Raw genomic sequence first — 21,383 nt, 5'->3', positions numbered from 1 at the left:
CTCTTCTGAAGTCTGGTTAAAAAAAAGTTTGTTGGAAAAATTCTATAAAATGGAGAAGCACTAATTTGCAAGTTCCTACAAAAGATAAAATACAATCAGTATAAAGCAAATATTCTTGATATGTGAAAGACAATTTTGTACAACTGGAAAAAAAGGATTTTCTAGAACCAAACCAAAAAAAAAAAAAAATCTATACTTAAGAATTTTAAAAACTTACTGGTGTTATAATATAAATATATATTATATCTGATAGCCTGGAAATGGTGGTGTATAATTCAAAGTGACTTCTAGTGTCAACCTAACTAGGAACCCTGTTGTTTTGATTAAAATGGCAGATTATCTAAGCCCAGGCCATTATTCCTTCTAAGTTATATTTCATAGTAATGAGATTTGACCTTATAAGATCACTTTATAGTATACCCAGAATAATACAGTGTATCATGTGCATAAAATACACTATGACTATGACTTTGGAAGGAGGTGAGATAGAGTGAGATGCAGAAGAGATGATCTGAACATTACTTTTTACACTGTTATAGATGCATGTGAAAATACAACTACCTATATTATGCTTATATTTAATTGCATCCCTCATAGTATAATCTTAAGCCAGTCTATCTCCAAAACCAATAGACTGAATAGTTTCCTGCATGGCATCAATGAGAAATAGCAGTGCTCTTCCATCTGGATCCATCAGTTATAATTATTCTCCTTATATTATCAATTATTAATTTCAGGAATATAGGCAGCAAAATGAAAAGGAAATTAATTGATCTTTGTTGACCTGGACAGCTAAAATGAGCATAAGAAAATAGGTTATTTAAGTATTATCCCTATGAGGTGGTTGCTGCTTTGAGGAACATGTGGAAATGAAAGAAGCCAGACAGCTAACCAATCCATCAGCCAATATAAGGACACTGTTGAGACCAAATTAAATTGCACAGCATTTCTATCAATTTCTGAAAAGACGAAACCTTTCTAAAGGGGTGGGGAAGGCCACAGAAGGTAAAGAGTGGCTGTGGTGGGAGGATACAAGGATTGTTCGATTCAGGTGAAGACATTAGGTATGCAATAATGAAAAGGAACAGAAAAATCACAAAAACAAACATTATGACTAGGGAAGAACACATCTATACCAAGGGTCACAACAGAGAACACTTCCTTCATATCAAAACTTGCACATAGACAGCAACTATGTTTAAGAGTGCTTAGATTTTGGTGAAAAACTGAAAAACATACTTACAAGAAAAAATAAATAAGCAATCAGTTTCCATAACTTTTAGATTTTTTTTTTTCTTGGTCATCTCTAAACAGAAAATTGCCACAACAGGAAAAGGATGGCATTACTACAAAGGACAAAACACATCTGCAAACAAGCTCACCACAAGTGACATGCTAAAATGTAATAAGAGCATGTCTCACTGACAGACAAGGGTTAGCATCCTGCTATCACCATGAGCTGTGTGAACTTAGGAAATTTCTTTAGACTCTTTATGCCTTGGTTTCTTCATCTACAAAATGGGAATAACAGCTAAGTAGCACTCGTACTTATGATGAGATGATGCTTGTCAAATACCACAGCACACTGCAAGGGTTTGCTAAATGTTGTTCCTAAAAATAATGATTACTGCTTGTAGTCATGCTCTAAACCAGGATAAGTTTTATAGCCAAGAAAAACCTGTTTCTCAGAGGAATCATCATATATGACTATGCTCATAACAGGAATAATGTTAGAAGTAACAAAGATTTTCTTCCTATATATACAGAGAAGTTCAGAACAAGGTTGTTAACTCACTTTTTAGTAGGAGTTAGTGGGAAAAAAACTCTGGTTATCTGAAATACATATTTCTTATATTTATTCATCTCTAAGGAGATAGAAAGAGAGAGAATGATAGGTATGCCAGGGCTTCTACTTGATGCAAACGAACTCCAGAGCCATGTGCCACTTTGTGCATCTGGCTTTCTGTGGGTATTAGGGAATCAAACCCAGGTCATTAAGTTTTGCAGTCAAATGCCTTAACTGTTGTGTCATCTCTTCAGGCCCCTGAATTCTATTTTAACATAATTTTTCTACCAGGAAAACATACAGAATATTATTCTTAGTCTTTTAAAATTAACTCCACTTTATAGAAGTACTGAATATAACCTACTTAATCAATTTCTAAATACAATCAAAAGACTTCATTTTATCATTCCCCTTTACAAAAAAATAATAAGAAACAGGCAATATCATAACAGAGTTTTAATTATTTTAACCTAATAACCAGTATTTTGGAGAGAAAGAATTATAAAAAATATATCTAACTGGGCATGGCAGCGCACGCCTTTAATCCCAGCACTCGAGAGGCAGAGGCAGGAGGATCACCGCGAGTTCAAGGCCACCCTGAAACAACACAGTTAATTCCAGGTCAGTCTGGGCAAGAGTGAGACCCTATTTTGAAAAAAAAAAAAAAAAAAACTATCAATTTTTGAAAAGGTGAAAGTAAAACATTATTCATTTTTAACTATGACCTGAGAAGACTCTTTTTTTGGTACGCAATGCTTCCTATTTATGTCTCAGCATCATTTAAATCAGGGCTCATTATTGGCAAATCCAGAACACTCTGTATGTTTTTACCCCTTAGAAGAGAACAGCAAAAATTATTTAGAAAAACATTGACAGGAAGCTTATGAATCTCTAACAAAGTAGAGAAAGTACAATCCATTGAAACTAAATACCTTAGAAATTGAATCTACACAGCTACAAATGCAATAGCACAAATGTGGGTGGCACTGATGCAGAGAATTCAATTCTCCATTTCCTTGAAGCAGAGGAACAGTACATGTACAATGGCATAGGAATACGACAATCTTTAGTTCCTATAAAGGCAAGTACATCTAATACATTACATTTAGAAAGACTAGAACAGCTTTCAATTTCCAAACCCCCCAACGCTTTTATATAAAATAATAGTTATCCCAGAATCTCCCATCACCTGAACAAAATTAATTTCAGAAAGGTCAACTTACCAACCCTATTACTTCTACATTTCGAACTGATGGGTCAGGCGCCACCTCTGGCCAATTAGATAATTCCAGGTACCCAGAAGCTCTAATGTTGAGAGTGTGAGATAAGGTGCCAAGCTGGAAATGATCCCTCTCTATTAAAAATAGAGGAAAATATGAAAGAAACAATCTGAGCTGTATGTAACTGAAAACAATCCTAATCAGAGCTTGAGGTAATTGGTGTATTACCACAAATGTCAAGAAATAAATATAAACTAGGAAGCTCTTCATAGGTCAGAAAACTGATTTCAGTCCATAGATTACAATAATCTCCCCCATAATGGTCAATAAAAAAGCTAATCAGTCAGTGTGTTTAGAGGTGCTGCTCTGAAATGTAGCTTCTCTAAAAATTACTTTACTGTGAATATTAAGAATGACAGCACAGTTAAACAATCCATATACATGTCTTGGCACAAACACACCCAGAATTTTAATAGTTTTCCTACAAAACTGAATTGCTTTTTATCGCTTTACAAGAATTACATAAGACACAATGTGAAACCAAGGTATATGATAATTTGATTCCAACTGTAATTGCTACTTTGTAAAACTGATAATATTTAATGAGTCACTTTAAAAGGCTTAGAAGAAAATCACACAAGTTCCCTCCTTGAAACATGAATTTAAATATAAAGGGATATTTGGATAAGCTCATTTCTCCTAGAAATGTTAATGTTAGTGGGAAGAGAACATTTAATTAATGACAATTTACTATTAGGATGACTTAAATAACTCATAAAATCAAACTAAAGTAAAAATGAGTCAATATCTACAAGAGAAAGACAGCTTTCAATTATTGTTCAGTGAAATCAAATCTGAAACTATTTAGGAAAATAAGGTCTATAGAAATATAAACTTTATCAAATACTAAACATGCTCAGAGAAACAAATAAGTGAGTGTTCCCAACCACATTGTTCTTAGACATCCAAATGGCAATCACTTCTATTTGCTAAGAGATCAATTTTAAGCACATTAAAATGGAACATACTAGCATAAGTTTTTAGACTATCTGATAATACCTTTGAAAGGAGATTCAAGCAGTGGCGCAGGTTTCTGTGCTAGGAATATTTTCTTGGCGTATTTGCTCAAAGCTCCACTCTTCTCATTCGGAACAATAAGCTGCCTAATAAATCTTGTACGGTCTCTGATATCGTAATTTTGATCATACTTGCCGAGGTTTAATATGTACTGGGTAAGCAATTTTGTCTGTTAGAAAAAAACAGAACAAGATGAGAATGTGGTTATTTATGATTATTGATAACTCTGGATAAACATATTTAAAGACGTAATAAAAATGAATGGTTATGTCAAATAAATGTTGTTCCATAGGGAATATGCATTTCTAACACAGCAAATGGAATTTTGAAGCCAAAGCACATGTCCTCCTCTGTGCTGGGAGGCGAATGCTGAGTACCGAGAAGCAGCCATGTGCTAGATTATTAAACTGCTGAAGTGGAAAGAAAGGCATCATTAAAAAAATAATCATATATGGCAAACCCGCTGAAGAGTCTACGTGAGAATAATGAATGTGGAAATACAACTAAAAACATGGCACTCAAAACTTAATCGGAAAAATATGCAGGACATCAAAACATCAGAGAGTATTAGGGGGCTGGCAAACTGCTTCTCCTGAGGTGTGTTTTATGAAGAGATACTGTCCCTGGCATAGGCAGTGTCTGCACTCTGACTGCACTCAGTTACTTTACCCTGAATTATGACCCATTAAAGCAGACACATGAATCACTGAGCTGGATTACTGCAAATTATTTGCAGTGCACTTAGCTGTTACTTTTTCATAAAAGCAAGCTGCTGATGCCCTCTAAAAACTAGGATAAAAGACTTCTTCCATTTTCCCCCCATGCTGCTTATAGCCTCCAGTAATATGGTCATTTATTTATTTATGTACGGGAACAACTTATTATAGTAGCTTTTACACCATAATAAGACTTCCTAAGTCAATTTTTGAATATGCTACATCAACATATATTGAGATAATTTTAATAATAATTGAGCCAAAATTGAAATGTAACAAAATAGGTTTGTGTTTTAAACTAGTGTTTAAAATTCAAAACAGCTTTAATTTAGAAGGCTACATATGTGCAACTGTAAACAAAAACTAAGTAAGACTCATAAAACAGGAAAAATAACTGAAGAATAGTAAATCATTTACATTAGAGCATTTTATACACATTACAAGCAGATAAAAAGAAAATCATTCAAGAGAGAAAGACCCCCAAGACAATTCCAGAGCAGTAAGTCATAACACAGTGTGGTGTGGTAAACTTCCTCAAAATAATGATTGGCTCAGATAACTGATTTGGATAGAAAGCATCCTTCTTTCAGTGCCAAGGTATTGAAAAAGCACTGACTTGGTTTTATCAATGTAGAATAATAAAAATATAAGGAAACGTGTGAATACTCTTTTTCTGAGTTTGGCTATCAACTGTCACCCACTCACTGCCAAGTTGCTTCAACTACAGATAAAAATTGACTATGATTCTTTATTTTACAAAAAAAGAACTATAATTGAAATATATCTGCCAAATAAGAAATATAACTCATCGGGCATGGTGGTGCACCCCTTCAATCCCAGTACTCGGGAGGCAGAGGTAGGAGGATCACTGTGAGTTCAAGGCCACCCTGAGACTACATAGTGAATTCCAGGTCAGCCTGGCCTAGACTGAGACCCTACCTACCTCAAAAAACCAAAAAAGAAGGAAAGGAAAGGAAAGGAAAGGAAAGGAAGGGGAGGGGAGGGGAGGGGAGGGGAGGGGAGGGGAGGGGAGGGGAGGGGAGGGGAGGGGAGGGGAGGGGAGGGGAGGGGAGGGGAGGGGAGGGGAGGGGAGGGGAGGGAAGGGAAGGGAAGGGAAGGGAAGGGAAGGGAAGGGAAGGGAAGGGAAGGGAAGGGAAGGGAAGGGAAGGGAAGGGAAGGGAAGGGAAGGGAAGGGAAGGGAAGGGAAGGGAAGGGAAGGGAAGGGAAGGAAGGGAAGGAAGGAAAGAAAGGAAAGGAAGGAAGGAAAGGAAGGAAAGGAAGGAAAGGAAGGAAAGGAAGGAAAGGAAGGAAAGGAAGGAAAGGAAGGAAAGGAAGGAAAGGAAGGAAAGGAAGGAAAGGAAGGAAAGGAAGGAAAGGAAGGAAAGGAAGGAAAGGAAGAAAGAAAGAAAGAAAGAAAGAAAGGAAGGAAGGAAGGAAGGAAGGAAGGAAGGAAGGAAGGAAGGAAGGAAGGAAGGAAGGAAGGAAGGAAGAAAACTCAATACCAACTTATAAACAAATGTAATATCCTGAAAAATGTAACTATCTGGCTGGGAAAGCTTGTTAAACTCACACAACCATGAGTTTCCTCCAATGTACAGTGAGAATTTACAATTAGTTAACTTTAAGTTCCACTTGAGCATCAAGATTTAGAATCTGCAACTAAAATAAATAAAAAATTAATTAATTCAGCTAGTGGCAATATTTGAGCTACCATAGTGATACAATTTCCTCATAATTTCTTAAATCATAAAACTGATTTTTTGAAAACGAAACTTTTTAAATATATTAAATACTATTGGGAGTGAGATAGGGCATTTAAAATAAACTGGATCATGTAAAGCTGTGTATCATGGCTATAAAATTTATTTATTTATAAGCTTATAAAACCATTATACTTAATTTTTTTTTTTTGAGGTAGGGTCTCCCTCTAGCCCAGGCTGACCTGGAACTAACTCTGTAGTCCCAGGCTGGCCTTGAACTCACAGAATCTTCCTATCTCTGTCTCCCAAGTGCCACCCAGCTAAAATGTATTTTTAAAAATAAAATTCCTGGGGCTGGGGAGATGACTCAGCAGTCAAAGGCACTTGTTTATAAAGCCTGTTGGCCCAGGTTCAGATCCATGTAAAGCCAGGTGGAAAGTAGTGCATGTGTGCAAACAACACAAATAAATAAATAAAATTCTTTATTAAATATAAAGGCATATCAGTGTACAGTGATGCATTAAAAGTGGAATAAGGGCTGGAGAGATGGCTCAGTGGTTAAGGAACTTGCCTGCATAGCCAAAGGACCCAGGTTCAAACTTGAAATAACAATGAAAAATTCAGTGTCAAGTAGTAGTTTGTAAGGGCCAAAGAGTTAGCCGAGTGCCAGAGCACTTGCCTAGGCAACCTGACACCCAGTACTGAAAACAAACTTTTTTTTACTTGATATTAATGTGTACATGGTTCACAGAAGCATAGATAAGTATCTGTACGTACATATTACATTGTAATCTTGAGGCATTGCCTCCAACTCTAACATCTTAAACAGAGGTTGGCCCTTTTCTAGTGATATGTGGTTGACCAGTGAGGCTGTAACAGGCAGGTGATAGAGTACATCCCAATGTGTATACGGTACGTGGTAAGTACTGAGATAGAAATGCAGCAATTTGTTCATTAAATAAATACTTTACAGATAGATTGCAAAGGAGTTTAAAGAAATATAAAAAAGAGCTGGGTATGGTAGTGCACATCTTTAATCCTAGCACTCAGGAGGCAGAGGTAGGAGGATCTCCAAGAGTTCTGAGAGTTTGAGGCCAACTTGAGACTACATAGTGAATTCCAGGTCAGCCTGAGCTAGAGTGAGTCCCTACGTCATAAAATCAAAAATAAAATGAAATACATAAATAAAAAGGAACTGTCAAATAATAAAACAAGCCGGGTGTGGTGGCGCAAGCCTTTAATCCCAGCACTTGGGAGGCAGAGGTAGGAGAATCGCTGTGAGTTCAAGAGGCAAGCCCGGGACTATTCCAGGGCAGCATGGGCTACAGCAAGATCATACCTCAAAAACCAAAGATTAATACAATAAGTGACAAGACTCCTGAAGTAGGAGGCTCTGACCACTCTCGTGACATGTAATAGGAGGGCTTTGCCGTGACCTCCAGCACATACCTACAGCACCTATGACCTCATCCACTGGCAGCCTGTAGCTTCATTTGCTTCACAGGCTGCGGCAATAGCTGGTGCATGACAGTGCTGATGGAGAGACATATATGATAAACACTCATCTAACCACAACCATAAAAGTGAAAGCCTTATTTAGCCTTCCAACCTGCCTTGTCAGAATGCTCTTCATTCAACCTGTACACTGCTCCAAAAAGGAAAAGTTAGTTATGGCACGTATGTGGAAAAGATTGGAAAAAGATATAGTGTTTCAACTCTAAATGCTTCATACACTGCAATCATGAACTTATGTCTTAAATACCACAATGCAAGACCATGGCAGAAGCTGAAGTTCAAAGCATAGGTCTGTAAGTTTACTCAGTACTATTTCAATGTGGCCATTGAATTCTTGATCCTAAATGGATGAGATGGTGAGGCAATAGTCATAAGTTAGGTGATTACAGGGGAATTTTTTAATAAAAAGAATAGCATTGGCTGGAGAGATGGCTTAGTAGTTAAGGCATCTGCCTGCAAAGCTAAAGGACCCCGGTTCAACTCTCTAGGACCCACATAAGCCAGATGCACATGCGACTGGAGTTCGTTTGTAGTGGTTGGATGCCCTAGCATACCCATTCTCTCTCTCTCTCTCTCTCAAATAAATAAATAAAAATATTTTTTTTAAAAGAATAGCATTAATATCACTATGGCATAGTCCAAAAACAGGTGTAACATTAAATAGCACTGTTTGGTGGCACACGCCTTTAATCCCAGCACTTGGGAGGCAGAGGTAGGAGAACTGCCATGAGTTCAAGGCCACCCTGAGACTACAGAGTGAATTCCAGGTCTGCCTGGACTACAGCAAGACCCTACCTCAGAAAAATAAATAAATAGCACTGTTTTTCTGTTTTATTCATGAATTATTTAAGATAAACAAATGGAATATAATATACTTTTGCCAAAGGAAATATTCAATATTCTACATACTATTAAGTTTTAACTTCAGATTAACTTACTATTTATATTTAAATAACCATTACGGATATCAACCAAGGACTTAGGCTATTCAAACACTATGTACACATCAACTATGTTCTCTTCAGACTGACTGACTATAATAAAGGAAAATGAAAGGTTTTATAAAAATTAAGAAATTTGGGCTGGGGAGATGGCTTAGCAGTTAAGGCGTTTGTCTGCAAAGCCAAAGGACGTAGGTTCGATTCCCCAGGACCCAGGTAAGCCAGATGCACAAGGTGGCACATGCATCTGGAATTCATTTGCAATGGCTGGAGGCCCTGGCATGCCCATTCTCTCTCCTTCTCTCTCTCTCCCTCCCTCCCTCCCTCCCTCCCTCCCTCCCTCCCCCCCCTCTCTCTCTCTCTCCCCCACCCCCTCTTTTTCTCTCAAATAAATAAATAAAAATAAAAGTTAAAAAAATTAAGAAATTGCTGGGCGTGGTGGCGCACGCCTTTAATCCCAGCTCTCGGGAGGCAGAGATAGGTGGCTTGCCATGAGTTTAAGGCCACCCTGAGACTCCATAGTGAATTCCAGGTCAGCCTGGGCTAGAGTGAGACCCTACCTCAAAAAATCAAAAATCAAAAACAAAACAAAACAAAAATTAAGAAATTAATTACAGTAACTTTTTAAGATATCAGCATCATTAATCATGTTATTCATTAAGTAATTCACCTTTCATGTAAAATATAGGTGTATAAAACTCATAAAACGCTGAAACCGGTGGAACCCAATGAATGGAAATGCCAGCCACACTAGACTTACCAAATTTCTTGAGGCCATATTCTTACCTAAATATTTTAACAAGTAATAAAATGGTACATATTTACTCAAATAATAGCTTTCTTCTAATGCAGTCATGCCATGATAACAAGATATACTCAGTAACACACTGTTAGGCAGCTGCACAGTTAGTTGTACAATAAGTGGGCTTATACAATCTGATGCAGAATCAGCACTACACCGGTGGTACAGTTTATGGGACCACCAGTGTATATGTGGTCTGTCATTTAAAATATAGTCATAAAATCAGCCTAGAAGCCAGACATGGTGGCTCACAGCTAGAATCCCAGCACTAAGGTAGGAAGCCATGAGTTTGAAGGCAACTTAGGCCAGAGTGACCTTTATCTCAAAAAATAAAACAAAAACATACAACAAATCATCCTAGAGACAGTATTAATTTAAGAAACACAGTGTTGAGAAGTCAACATTCAGTATACTAAAGGTTAATATTGAGTTCATTATTTTTAAAAGAAAATACTGACAAATGCATTCATGTATTTTCCGCCTACATTAAAGACTAATCTATACAGCACTCGTGCTCTGAACAGTTTTTAATTTTATGACTGAGCAGGTTCTTTCCTCTAACTTCTGTGGAGTTTTTGAATTAACAGTTGTCAACTTGAGAAGTTTTCTTAAGGTCCTTCTGTTTAGTGTTATATTTATGATTTTTAGTGTCAGGGAACAAAAAGTCCAAAGAGTAGAGAGGTCACTGCAAGCCACTTGAACCTTCTTTTGTTAAATCAGAGTAGAGGATTATAAGGGAAAGAAATGACTGGGGCTGGAGAGATGGCTTAGCAGTTAAGGCACTTGTCTGCAAAGTCTAAGGGCCCAGGTTCAATTCTCCAGGTCCCACATAAGCCAGGTGCACAAAGTGGTGCATGCATATGAAGTTCGTTAGCAGTGGTTAGAGGACCTGGAACACACACACACACACACACACACACACACACTCCCTCTCTCCCTCCATCCTTCTCTCTGTCTCTAATAAATAAATTAAATACATTTTTAAAGAAGTGACTGGGCCTGTCAACATCCCCTCCTGAACGAGAGAGGACTCATGTGGACCTGTCCCTTTCTGAAGGATTCCTGGCTTCTGGAAGATGGGGAGGGATTGTAAGATGCTCTGGATCTTGTAAATAGCTCTGATCCATGCTCATGCAGGCAACCCTACTAAGTCACTGGGTCACATACGCATGCACACAAATAAAAGTAGGACAGAGTCTATTTGGGAAGAGGGCGGTCACCAGGAATGGGAAGAGGATAAGAGAGAGAGAGACCCTACCACACACAAAAATAAATAAATAATTTTAGAGCCCAACCTGAGACTACATAGTGAATTCCAGGCCAACTCGGCTACCTTGAAAAACAAACAAACAAACAAAAAAGTAACTCCCCATTGTGTTTTTTTGTTTGTTTGGTTGGTTGGCTGGTTTTGGATTTTTAAAGACAGGGCCTTGCTCTAGCCCAGGCTGACCTGGAATTTACTATTTAGTCTCAGGGTGGTCTCTGACTCACAGCAATCCTCCTAGATCTTCCCACTTCTGCCTCCTGGGTGCTGGGATTAAAGGTATGTGCAGTACACCCACCAGTGGTTCTTTTTATATTGACTAATATAGGATTATGAATGTTATATTGTAGATACCCTCAACCTTTTATAATCCTGAGTCAGCAATGAGCTTTTGTTTGCTTCAGAAAAGCAATTAACTCTGTGAGTTTCCTAATACAAACTCGTCTTTTTGGTTGCATCTCAAATTTCAGGTCAGGTCTTTTATTCCTAGGTGCTATACTGAATCTGGTGTGCATGTGTGCATTTCAGGAGGCAGCCAGTATTCTCAGCAGGGTTACTCAGATTGTGAACCTCTTACTCTCTGACCATCTCCTGTCTAGAATTCTTTCTCAACTTTCCAGTGTCTACAGCTTTCTTACACCTCACCCTCTTACTTCCTCAAGCCAGAAGGACATGGGTCTTCCCTTGGGAGTGCAGTCATTGAGGAAGCCAATCCTCACAGTAACAGCCCAAACTAAGAATCACTCTGAGCCACCCACATCTTCCAGAATCTTCTTTTCCCTTTGTTCTCACTCTTTTGAGGATTATAGTCATTGTGTTTGTGTGTGTGTGTACTATTCTCTAAGCATAAAAATAAATACAATTTGGTTTCCCACCAGGATTAGATGGTAAGACCCTATCTGCTTAAGACTCCACATGCTTGAGCTGCAAAGTCACTGAGAAATCCTGCTGGAGCTGAGCTGAAAACCTCCTCCATGTAGATTAGCTGACAGAAAGCTGGAAAAAGCTACACTACATACAGTTCCATGGGAGAGAGAAGTCATCAGTGGAGAAAAACAACAGTGGACACTACAAGCCTTAGTTAGACCAGCCAGGCCAAATGAGCTGACGGGTACAATAGTGACATGTATGTTATGGAGGAAACCAACCGCCCTCAAATTGGATTGGAGGCCCGCTCCATGGGAGGGAATACATCCCTGAAACTGAAAACCTATGATAGGGAAAGTCATGAGTCCTAGGGGTATAAAGCCTGCGAGTGTCTGGCTAAATGTATATGTTTTGCTCACCAAACTGCCCATTAAACACTTCTCTTAATGTTCATTCCCATATATTAACACTATTCTCACATTTGGTTAGAGAAGCTTCTCTTTTCAGATAGTGGTAACCTCTGGGATGACTCAAGAGGCACCACGATGCTGAGAAGCAGCAACAGAGGAGTGCACAGTACTGAAACATCTCTATCACACCTTCCAAGGCTCAGAGTCCATTGCAGAAGCAGTGGCAGAAAGAATGTAAGAGCCAAAAGAAGGGTAGGGCTCCTTACAATGCACTCTTCCAGATACAAACTGGCCTGGATATCCATGACCTCACAGTGCCTGACACTACCTACTCAAGACCATCACAATAGGAAGAAAAGATAATCACATCAATATAAGAGAGCAACTGACTGAAAGAGAGAAAGAGAGAGGATATAACAGAGTGGTGTTATAAATGGGGAAGTAGGGGTAATACAATGGGTTATTGTCTATAATTATGAAAGCTGTCCATTAGAAGTAAATTAATTTTTAAAATACAAAATAATAAACCTTATGAAAATCAACTTAGGCATAATCTAGAAGAAAAAAAAAACACACAGAAAATTCTAGAGATTCCCTTAGGCATGTATATCCCAGGAAAACAGGCCTACAAATAAGTAACTGGGCTTTGTGGCAAAGCAGACCCTGAATGCTAACCTGTTCTCATGGCTAAAAGAAGTAAGTATAGGAACAAGTTTTTACATTTCAAAGTAATCATTTTAGTCTCTATCTCAGATCCAGTGGGTTACGAGGCACAGTACTAAAAACTGCTATCAAGTTGATGGTGCTTAAAACCATTCTTTACAGGTAATTTTCAACTTATTTTCTCAGCCTCTTTTTCTTGAAAAATACTAGAGAATGGAATACTACCTTACAGGACACTTCATCTATTTTTATATAATTTAAGATAATGGACTATGTGAAATAAAAAAAAAAAAATTGGCTCAGGAGGCAGAGGTAGGAGGATTGCCATGAGTTTGAGGCCACCCTGAGACTACATAGTGAATTCCAGGTCAGCCTGAGCAAGCATGAGACCCTACCTCAGAAAACAAAACAAAACAAAACAAACAAACAAAAAAAGTTGGGGAGGGCTGGAGAGATGGCTTAGCAGTTAAGGCTCTTGCCAAAGGACCCAAGTAAGCCAGATGCACAAGGGGGTGCATGCATCTGGAGTTTGTTTGCATTGGCTGGAGGCCCTGGCACACCCATTCTCATTCTCTCTCTCTCTCTAATGAATAAATAAATAAATAAAATATATTTCTTAAAAAAAAAATAACCACTGTATCTTTGCTTATGGGTGGTAAAGCCTATCTGAATGTCTCTTTTTAAATTACACAAAAGATCATGTCAGAAGTTGTGCTCTGGGGCAGGAGGGATGGCTTAGTGGTTAAGGCGCTTGCCTGCAAAGCCAAAGGACACGGTTCAATTCCCCAGGAGCCATGTAAGCCAGATACACGAGGGGGCGCAAGCATCTGGAGTTCGTTTGCAGTGACTGGAGGCCCTAGTGTGCCCATTCTCTCTCTCTTACTCTGTCAAATAAATAATGAAATTAAAATTAAATTTAAAAAAAAAGAAGTTGTGCTCTGAAATGCTTATTAATAATATTTAGCTCAAGGTAAAAAAAATATGAATGTAACCAAAGTGATCTTCAACTCACTAAATAAAAAGCCACTGAACACACTCTGGCATCCTACATTCTTGGGCTGGAGACCTAGGCAAGCCTATGGGCCCAAGGAGGCCTGGAAAACTCAGCACCCACAAGAGCAGATGGGCATGGCCACAACACCTGTGACCTCAGTCCCATAAGTGAGCAGAGCCCCAAGAATCACTGGAGTTCACAAAAAGAAGGAATGCTCTAGGGTCAGTAAGAGACTCCACTCAAATCAGAATGGAAAGCAGTGTGGGATGCTCCACTCCAGCCTCTGCAGGAGAGCGTGCTCTGCTGCATGCGAGCATGAAGGGCAGCACACGAGCACACACATGTGCACACACCACACCACACCACACACACTCTGACACAGACATTCAAGAAAAAAGAAACTATATTCCAGTTTTGATTATTTACCACTATAAAGAAAAGGATGAAAGATATGTCTTTGTTCAGTATAGAGTAATATATTATGTTTGCTACTTATAAAATAATCTCTAAACTAGATATATGTATTATTCAGCCAAATAAGACTCAAAATCGTAATAATCTAGGTTATTCTAGGCATTATACTGAGCATTAATGTACCATACTAATTTAGTGAACGCAGAGAGTTTCAGGCTAAAACTCCATTTTTTATCATTAAACATGAAACTTAGCTGTAAACATACAAGATCTTCTTTCTTCTTTTTCTTTAACTTTTTTTCAAGGTAGGGCCTCACTCTAGCTCAGGCTGACCTTGAACTCACTATGTAGGCTCAGGCTGGCCTGTAACTCCTACCTCTGCCTCCCAAGTGCTGGGATAAAGGCGTGCGCCACCACACCCGGCCTAGATCTTCGTTCTTTTATTCAGGTTCTAAAAACATTTTACTGCATGACCCTATAAGATACTTGAAATGAGTAATTAATTCATTTGAAAAATGAGAACTGGAAAGATAAAATCTAATTTGTGGAAATATGTTCCAACACTTGCAATTAACTGGTTATAAACCTTATGTATCAACCAACAAAAGTAAAACTCAACCAATTCATATTGCAACGGGATGACGACAAGCTCCAAGCACTCAAAAATGAGAACCATGAATGAACCTAAAGAGAGAAAAAGGTAACATCCGCTTACTGAAGCCTACTGGGAGACTAAATGTGGTCTTGAACAGTCTAGGGAGACAGATAGCAAACACACAAAGGGAAAGAGAGAAATGTAAGGGAAAGCAGAAAACAGAAAGATATTGGACTGTGGTAAAGGAGCAGACTGGCTGAAGGGTGACAAGAGACGTACTGGGAAAGAGGACAAGCATGAAAAGTGAAAGAAATGGAAGAGTGACAAAAAACTACAAAAGTAAGAGTCAGGGAGAAAGGAAAACTTTGAAATAGGTCACAGAGTGTGGTGGTTTGATTCAGGTTTCCCAATAAACTTATGTGTTCTGAATGCTAGGTTGCCAGCTGATGTCAATTTGGGAATTGAATCCTCCTGGAAGCAGTGTATCATTAGAGGTGGCTGTATGGGTGTTATAGCCAGTTTCTCCTTGCCAGTGCTTGGGACACTCTCCTGTTGCTCTTGTCCACCTGATGTTGGCCAAGAGGTGATGTTCACCTTCTGCTCATGCCATGATTTTTCCTTGCCATCATGAAGCTTCCCCTCGAATCTGTAACCCAAAATAAACCTTTTCCTCCCACAAGCTGCTCTTTACCAATGTGAAGCTGAGTGCAACACGGAGTATAAGACCTACTAAGATGCCTGCCAATGCTAAATAGACATGTCTTCTATTCATGAAGTATAAATAATTAGACACAGGAAAAGGGATGGAAATAGTCCTACTTAATATGCAGAGGGAAAAATGGCTCTACTTAACAACACTTGTTCAATAAGTTTAAATAAATGTTCTAAATTGCAAATTTGGACACAGTAATGGATGATTAAAGAAATTTTGTGATTTCCTTTTCACCAGTATGCACCATCTCTACAACTTAACACAGCATATAAGCCACTCCAAGTCTTTAACTGGCTAATTTTTTTTAGTTTATTTGAGTTGGCAATAACAAAGCACAGTAGACTGGGATGTCTGTAAACAGAGATTTCTTTCTCATATATCAGGAGCTTGGCAAGATCCAGATAATGGTACCTGCAGGTCTGGTAAGGGTCCACATTCTAAATGGTGCCCACATGGATCCTACCTGGTACCTTCTTGCTATATCCTCTAGTCGTGATATAAGCACTTTTATAAAGTAATATAAAGTCTCTTTTATAAGGTACTAATCCATTCAAAAGTGTGCTAATTTCATAAACTAGCCAAAGGCCCTCCCTCCTACACTATCACACCTTTCTGAACTCACTTTTATAAACTTCCTAAAATCCCCCACCATTTCATGACTCAAACCCTCTGCTTTACTCTTTCCTCGTTCTGTACATTAAGTAACTCCTTACAAGCCCTATGTCAAGCATCTATCCTTTACAGAACTTTTCTTCATCAGACCTTCAGTAAATCCCCTTGAGTTCCAATGAATCTCAGTATCTGTATTACAGCTCTTAGCACTTACCATTGCATTTTAAATGTCATCTCTGCATTCCCACCATCTAACATAGTAGCTAACACAAACAGCCTAATAATGCTGATTGCACAGGGTGATTCATGAACAGATCTCAGGAACTTGGTTGGAGCAGGGAAAATACCTATCCTGCAGGCTGAGAGTTACCCTCTTACCTGTTTGGAGTTGGTTAAGTACAACTTGGCTCCTAGATTTAAAATCTGCAGTTTTACCAGATCATCTTCGCTGGTGAAACTTTTAGCCATCTTTCTCAAAACATCAGGGGCAATTCTAGGAACTCGTTCACAGTTTTCTCCAATTAGCCAAAGAATGCTGGCTCTAGCCACAGGAACCTAATTTAGAAACGGATTACATTATCACAAATAAGATAATCATACTGTCCTTAACATTAACATAGAAATGGTCTACTATCACAATGGTTTCACATTTATTTACTCATTAAATATATATCTAAGTGTTCCTACACATCTAGATTTTCTTCAGTTATCAAATATAAACACATAGGTAATCTCATCAAATTTAACTTCAAAGAAAATGTCTTAGAAAATATTAGTAAAAACCAGGTATGGTGGCATACACCTTTAATTCCTGCACTCTGGAAGACAAGGCAGGAGAACTACATGGGTTCAAGGCCAGACTGAGCCACATAAAGAGTCCCAGGTCAGTCTAGGCTAGAATGAGACCCTAACCTCAAAAAAAAAAAAAAAAAAAAGAAGAAAAAAAATGTAATAGTCTAGAATCCAGATCCTTCCAGAGGCTGGCTAGTTCCTGAAACAAATCTGGTTGACCATGACCAGTTGTTTCTCAATTACTTGTCACTGTTTTCATGCTATCATGGAAAAAGTGAGTCATTCTATACTTTGCCATTATATTTTCTAAATAAAGTAAATGTCAATTATATTTGTTTTCCTAAAAACTACTGCTTTGCTATAAACTGGAAGCCTTCCATCAGAACCATTAAGACCAACATTCTAGTATGCAAATTAGTTTTTATTACTATGTGCTTATTTCTATCCTCCCCTGTTCCAAAAGGAATTTGAGAGGGTATGTAAATTAATGTCTGTGAACATTTTCACCTAGCATAGAAAATTTGCTTTTTATAATAACTGAAAAGATGATGACTATTATTAAGTGGCAGAATCACAAGAAAAGACAGCACTCTTTTTATGAGTCCTTTTACAATTTCTCCAAGTTTTGATGCTATCTGTACACTTTCATAGCTTTTCAAAGTCAGACTTCAAAGGAAGAAAAAAAAACTCTGTCCATGGATAAAATTTTATCACAGTATCAATCATCTCAAATTCTATCAAAATACTCATTTCACAATAACTAATATAAAAATATTAACTCATCCCCTGAATTGAGTCAACATGATGACAGTAGTCATTAAAATGCTTTAAAATAAAAAGCATACATTTCCTAACATTATAACAGTGTCATCTTCAATTCCTACTTAAAATACATTTAATAAGATAGAAGAAATTAGTATACTTATGTAATGAAAAACAGGGGCATGTGCTATTATAATTCTATTCATGCAGTGTGATAAAACTAAGATGTTTATTCTATGCTGATTTCTAGGAAGAAAGAAGTTATTTCTAATGTTCCAAAGGTTATACTGCATTAAGACCTTACTCCCAATCTATTATTTTAAATTGGGCTAAAGAATAGTAATTAAGTGGTACATTAAATTTTCCAGTATAGAGCAATTCAAGTTGGCTGCTGTAATAAAAGGTACTTCTAAATAAGGACATATGGGCATTTCAGATTTCAGTAATGTTAAGATTTATTTTTCTTAAATATTTTATTATATACTGCAAACATAAAAATTATAATTCTACAATATATTATAATCTATTACTCTACTTAAAGCAATTTTATCTGGTAACTCATTTATAATTATTTTTTATAACTAAAAAGAGAATCCCAAAATGAAGTAAGGTGTTAAAAAAACAGTCACAAATACATTAAGATTAAAATAACAGCATTAGAATACTCTAAGCAGTCATAATACAGACACTTAAAACAAAACTTTTCAGAAAAATTAAGTCACCAAATCTTTTTAAAAATATTTATTTATTTGACAGAGAAAGAGGGAGAGGGAGAAAAAGAGAAAAAATAGAGAGAGAATGGGCATGCCAGGGTCTCCAGCCACTGCAAATGAACTCGACACATGTGCCCACTTGTGCATCTGGCTAACATGGGGCTTGGGGAATTGAACCTGGGTCCATTGGCTTTGCAGGCAAACACCTTAACCACTAAAGCCATCCCTCCGACCCAAAACTCAGTAAATCTTAATGGTTACAATTAAAATATCAATATAATGGTAGAGTAGAAAGAATAATATTTGGAATTTTTCCAGGATTAATAAAATCACTAGACAAACATGTTCAAAATGCAGACGTCTCTACAGTAAGAAATAATAGAATATAAATGTTCTGCCAAATTCTTGGTAGGGTGTTACTAAGAACCTTAAGAGAGGGGACATGGTAGTACTGGTCTATACTCCGAGCACCAGAACACAGAAGCAGGAAAGCAGGGAAGCAGGCTGTCGGGAATTCTAGCCAATCTGGGCTACATGAGACCTACTACAAAGAAGCAAAACTAACCAAACAGAAATCCTTAGGAAACTGACAAAGCCAACTACAGTTTTCAGATCCTATTATTCCTCTCTCTCTGAACTAAGTTAATGGAACTTTCATTTGTACGTCACCGATAGTATGAATCCACGGCCATAACTTTCAAAGATTTGAAATAAGTGAAAAAACTGCAAATCAGAAAATTAGCCATCTTTTGTTTTCCATGGTCTTTGTAACCACATAATAAACAGAAAGACTGAACACCACATAATAAACAGAAAGACTGAACTCAAATGAAACTAATAAAAGACACACACACACACACACACACACACACACACACACACACACACAGGGTCAAACATGATATAATACTTTCATTATGAATCTCTGCTTTTCAATATTCTCAAAGACAAACTGCGTTGTAAATGACTGTGCCTGATTCTTCATTCTAAATGCCCTGAGCAAGTGGTTAAGTGCACTTTTCAAGCTTCTACGAGAAGGCAGTTTCCACTTCCATTTTAACCCATTAACTTGCCTGCAGAAACAAATAATGATTCCTAGCCCACTGCCGCAGTCATAGAGCATCTAGAAGGATTTTGCAGATCACTCTCTAAGCAGTCCAATTTAAAAGCTATTGTGTTTCAACAACAGCTCGCTGCACTGTGCAACAGTCTAAAGTAAACCCTACAAAAACATCAATTTTATTTATTTAAATTTGTCAAACGTAGAATCAGTAGACATCAAAACAAACTGCATACGAGCAGCACATCAGATCCACTCTTCTATATCTGGATTCAATATGCATTAAAGCTTAAGCCTGAATTATGTTAGGGTAGCAGGGTGGGGTGGAAGGGGGACTTGTGAAGTGGCAGGCATCCAGTGAGGCACCTGGGCCAGGAGTATATAAAGTGCCATTTTAATATACACAGCAGTCTTTACAGAATAACACCTCCTGATTGTTCTTTTAGAATTTGAAGTCCCCACCTGTTCCATTAAACATTATGTGAAATAACATTAGAACAATCCACAGGGATTGAGAATTTGATTCTGGAAAAGCTACAAAAGTAATATTCACTACAAATGAAGGACACACCAAAGGATCACAGTAGCAGTCAGAACACACAGGATGACTGCTCCAGATATAAATCTATTCCATCTGATGAAACCAAAAAGCAGAACACATAAAAATTTTAGTTTCTGTAGTTTCAAATATGTACTCACTAATCAACAAAATTTAAATCTTAAGTATGATAAAATCTATGCTTTGTTTTTGTTATTGTGTGTGTTGTGTGTGTGTGTTATATGCGACTTGCAATGTGTGCATGCTTTGTGTGATGTATGCACATACAGGTACAGATCCACACGCCCTGTGTGGATGCACGTAGAAGTCAGAGGACAACCACTCTTCCTCCCTGTGTCATGGAGACAGTCTCTAGCTACACTGCTGCTTCCTGGTTTTCAGTGACACTGACTTACCAGGGAACCCTATACATCCTGTGCATGCGTGGACACACCCTATTTTTTTGTGGATGTTGAGGATTAGGTCTTCATGCTTATGTAGCATGTGCTCCTGACCACTGAACCATCTTCCAGTCCTCCCTTTTTATTTTTTAAAACTTCGCTGTTTTGTTTTGTTGACTCTGAGGATTTAATCACTACTCCTTTCTGACTCACGCTCACCTCTGCTACACTGCTCAATTCCTTCTGGTGTATCTCCTGATCATCTCTAAAGTTTTGTACAACAAAATGTCTTGCTCTGAGCACCTCCGCCTCCTCAAGTGTAATGGATGAGTACTAACACTCATCAGCAGCCTTTCATGCTCTTAAAGTTCATCATGTGCCACAGCACTGCACAGTCTTCCTGTCACTATTTTAATTGTTCCTATTATTATATTCCAGATTTGTCTACTTTCTTTTCTGCCTTATCAACAGAAGAGTGTTACATTTCATTATCTTGCCAAAGAACCAGATTTAACATGTACTTATTTCTTCTGAGCTTTTTGGTACTCTGTCTTGTAAAAAGCAACTCTGTTTGATTCTACTTTCCTCAGTTTTTGTGCTGTTTCACTGTACGTATATTTTATGTGCATAAATACCAAGTGCTTTCATTTTGATCTCTTTAAGTAACTTTGGTCATGTTCCACATATTATTGGAATAAGGTATTTTCTTTTTTTCTTCTATGTCTTAGGGAAAGGGCACATTTGATCAAAAACACTGCCTTCTAAACTGGAGTGGAACTCAGTGGCAGAACATCTGCCTGGTGTGTACAAAAAAATATATACTTTTTAC

General features: G+C 37.8%; 1 protein-coding gene across 4 annotated transcripts in view; it reads right to left on the bottom strand.

Moving 5' to 3' along the window:
- Window positions 1-21,383, bottom strand: part of Ap3b1 (adaptor related protein complex 3 subunit beta 1) — a 242,170-nt gene that overhangs the window by 105,354 nt on the left and 115,433 nt on the right. For all 4 annotated transcript variants that reach the window (XM_045133439.1, XM_004651665.3, XM_045133440.1 and 1 more), the window contains exons 15-17: window positions 16,667-16,843; window positions 4,066-4,252; window positions 3,010-3,140 (exon numbers count right to left, since the gene is read on the bottom strand). In XM_045133439.1, coding sequence (XP_044989374.1) covers window positions 3,010-3,140; window positions 4,066-4,252; window positions 16,667-16,843 — 495 coding nt within the window. The remainder of the gene's footprint in view (window positions 1-3,009; window positions 3,141-4,065; window positions 4,253-16,666; window positions 16,844-21,383) is intronic.

This window comes from Jaculus jaculus, chromosome 14, assembly GCF_020740685.1.
Source record: "Jaculus jaculus isolate mJacJac1 chromosome 14, mJacJac1.mat.Y.cur, whole genome shotgun sequence".
Classification (NCBI taxonomy): domain Eukaryota; kingdom Metazoa; phylum Chordata; class Mammalia; order Rodentia; family Dipodidae; genus Jaculus; species Jaculus jaculus.
Note: the sequence above shows the minus strand (reverse complement) of the source record. Positions and strands in the feature narration are given on the sequence as shown.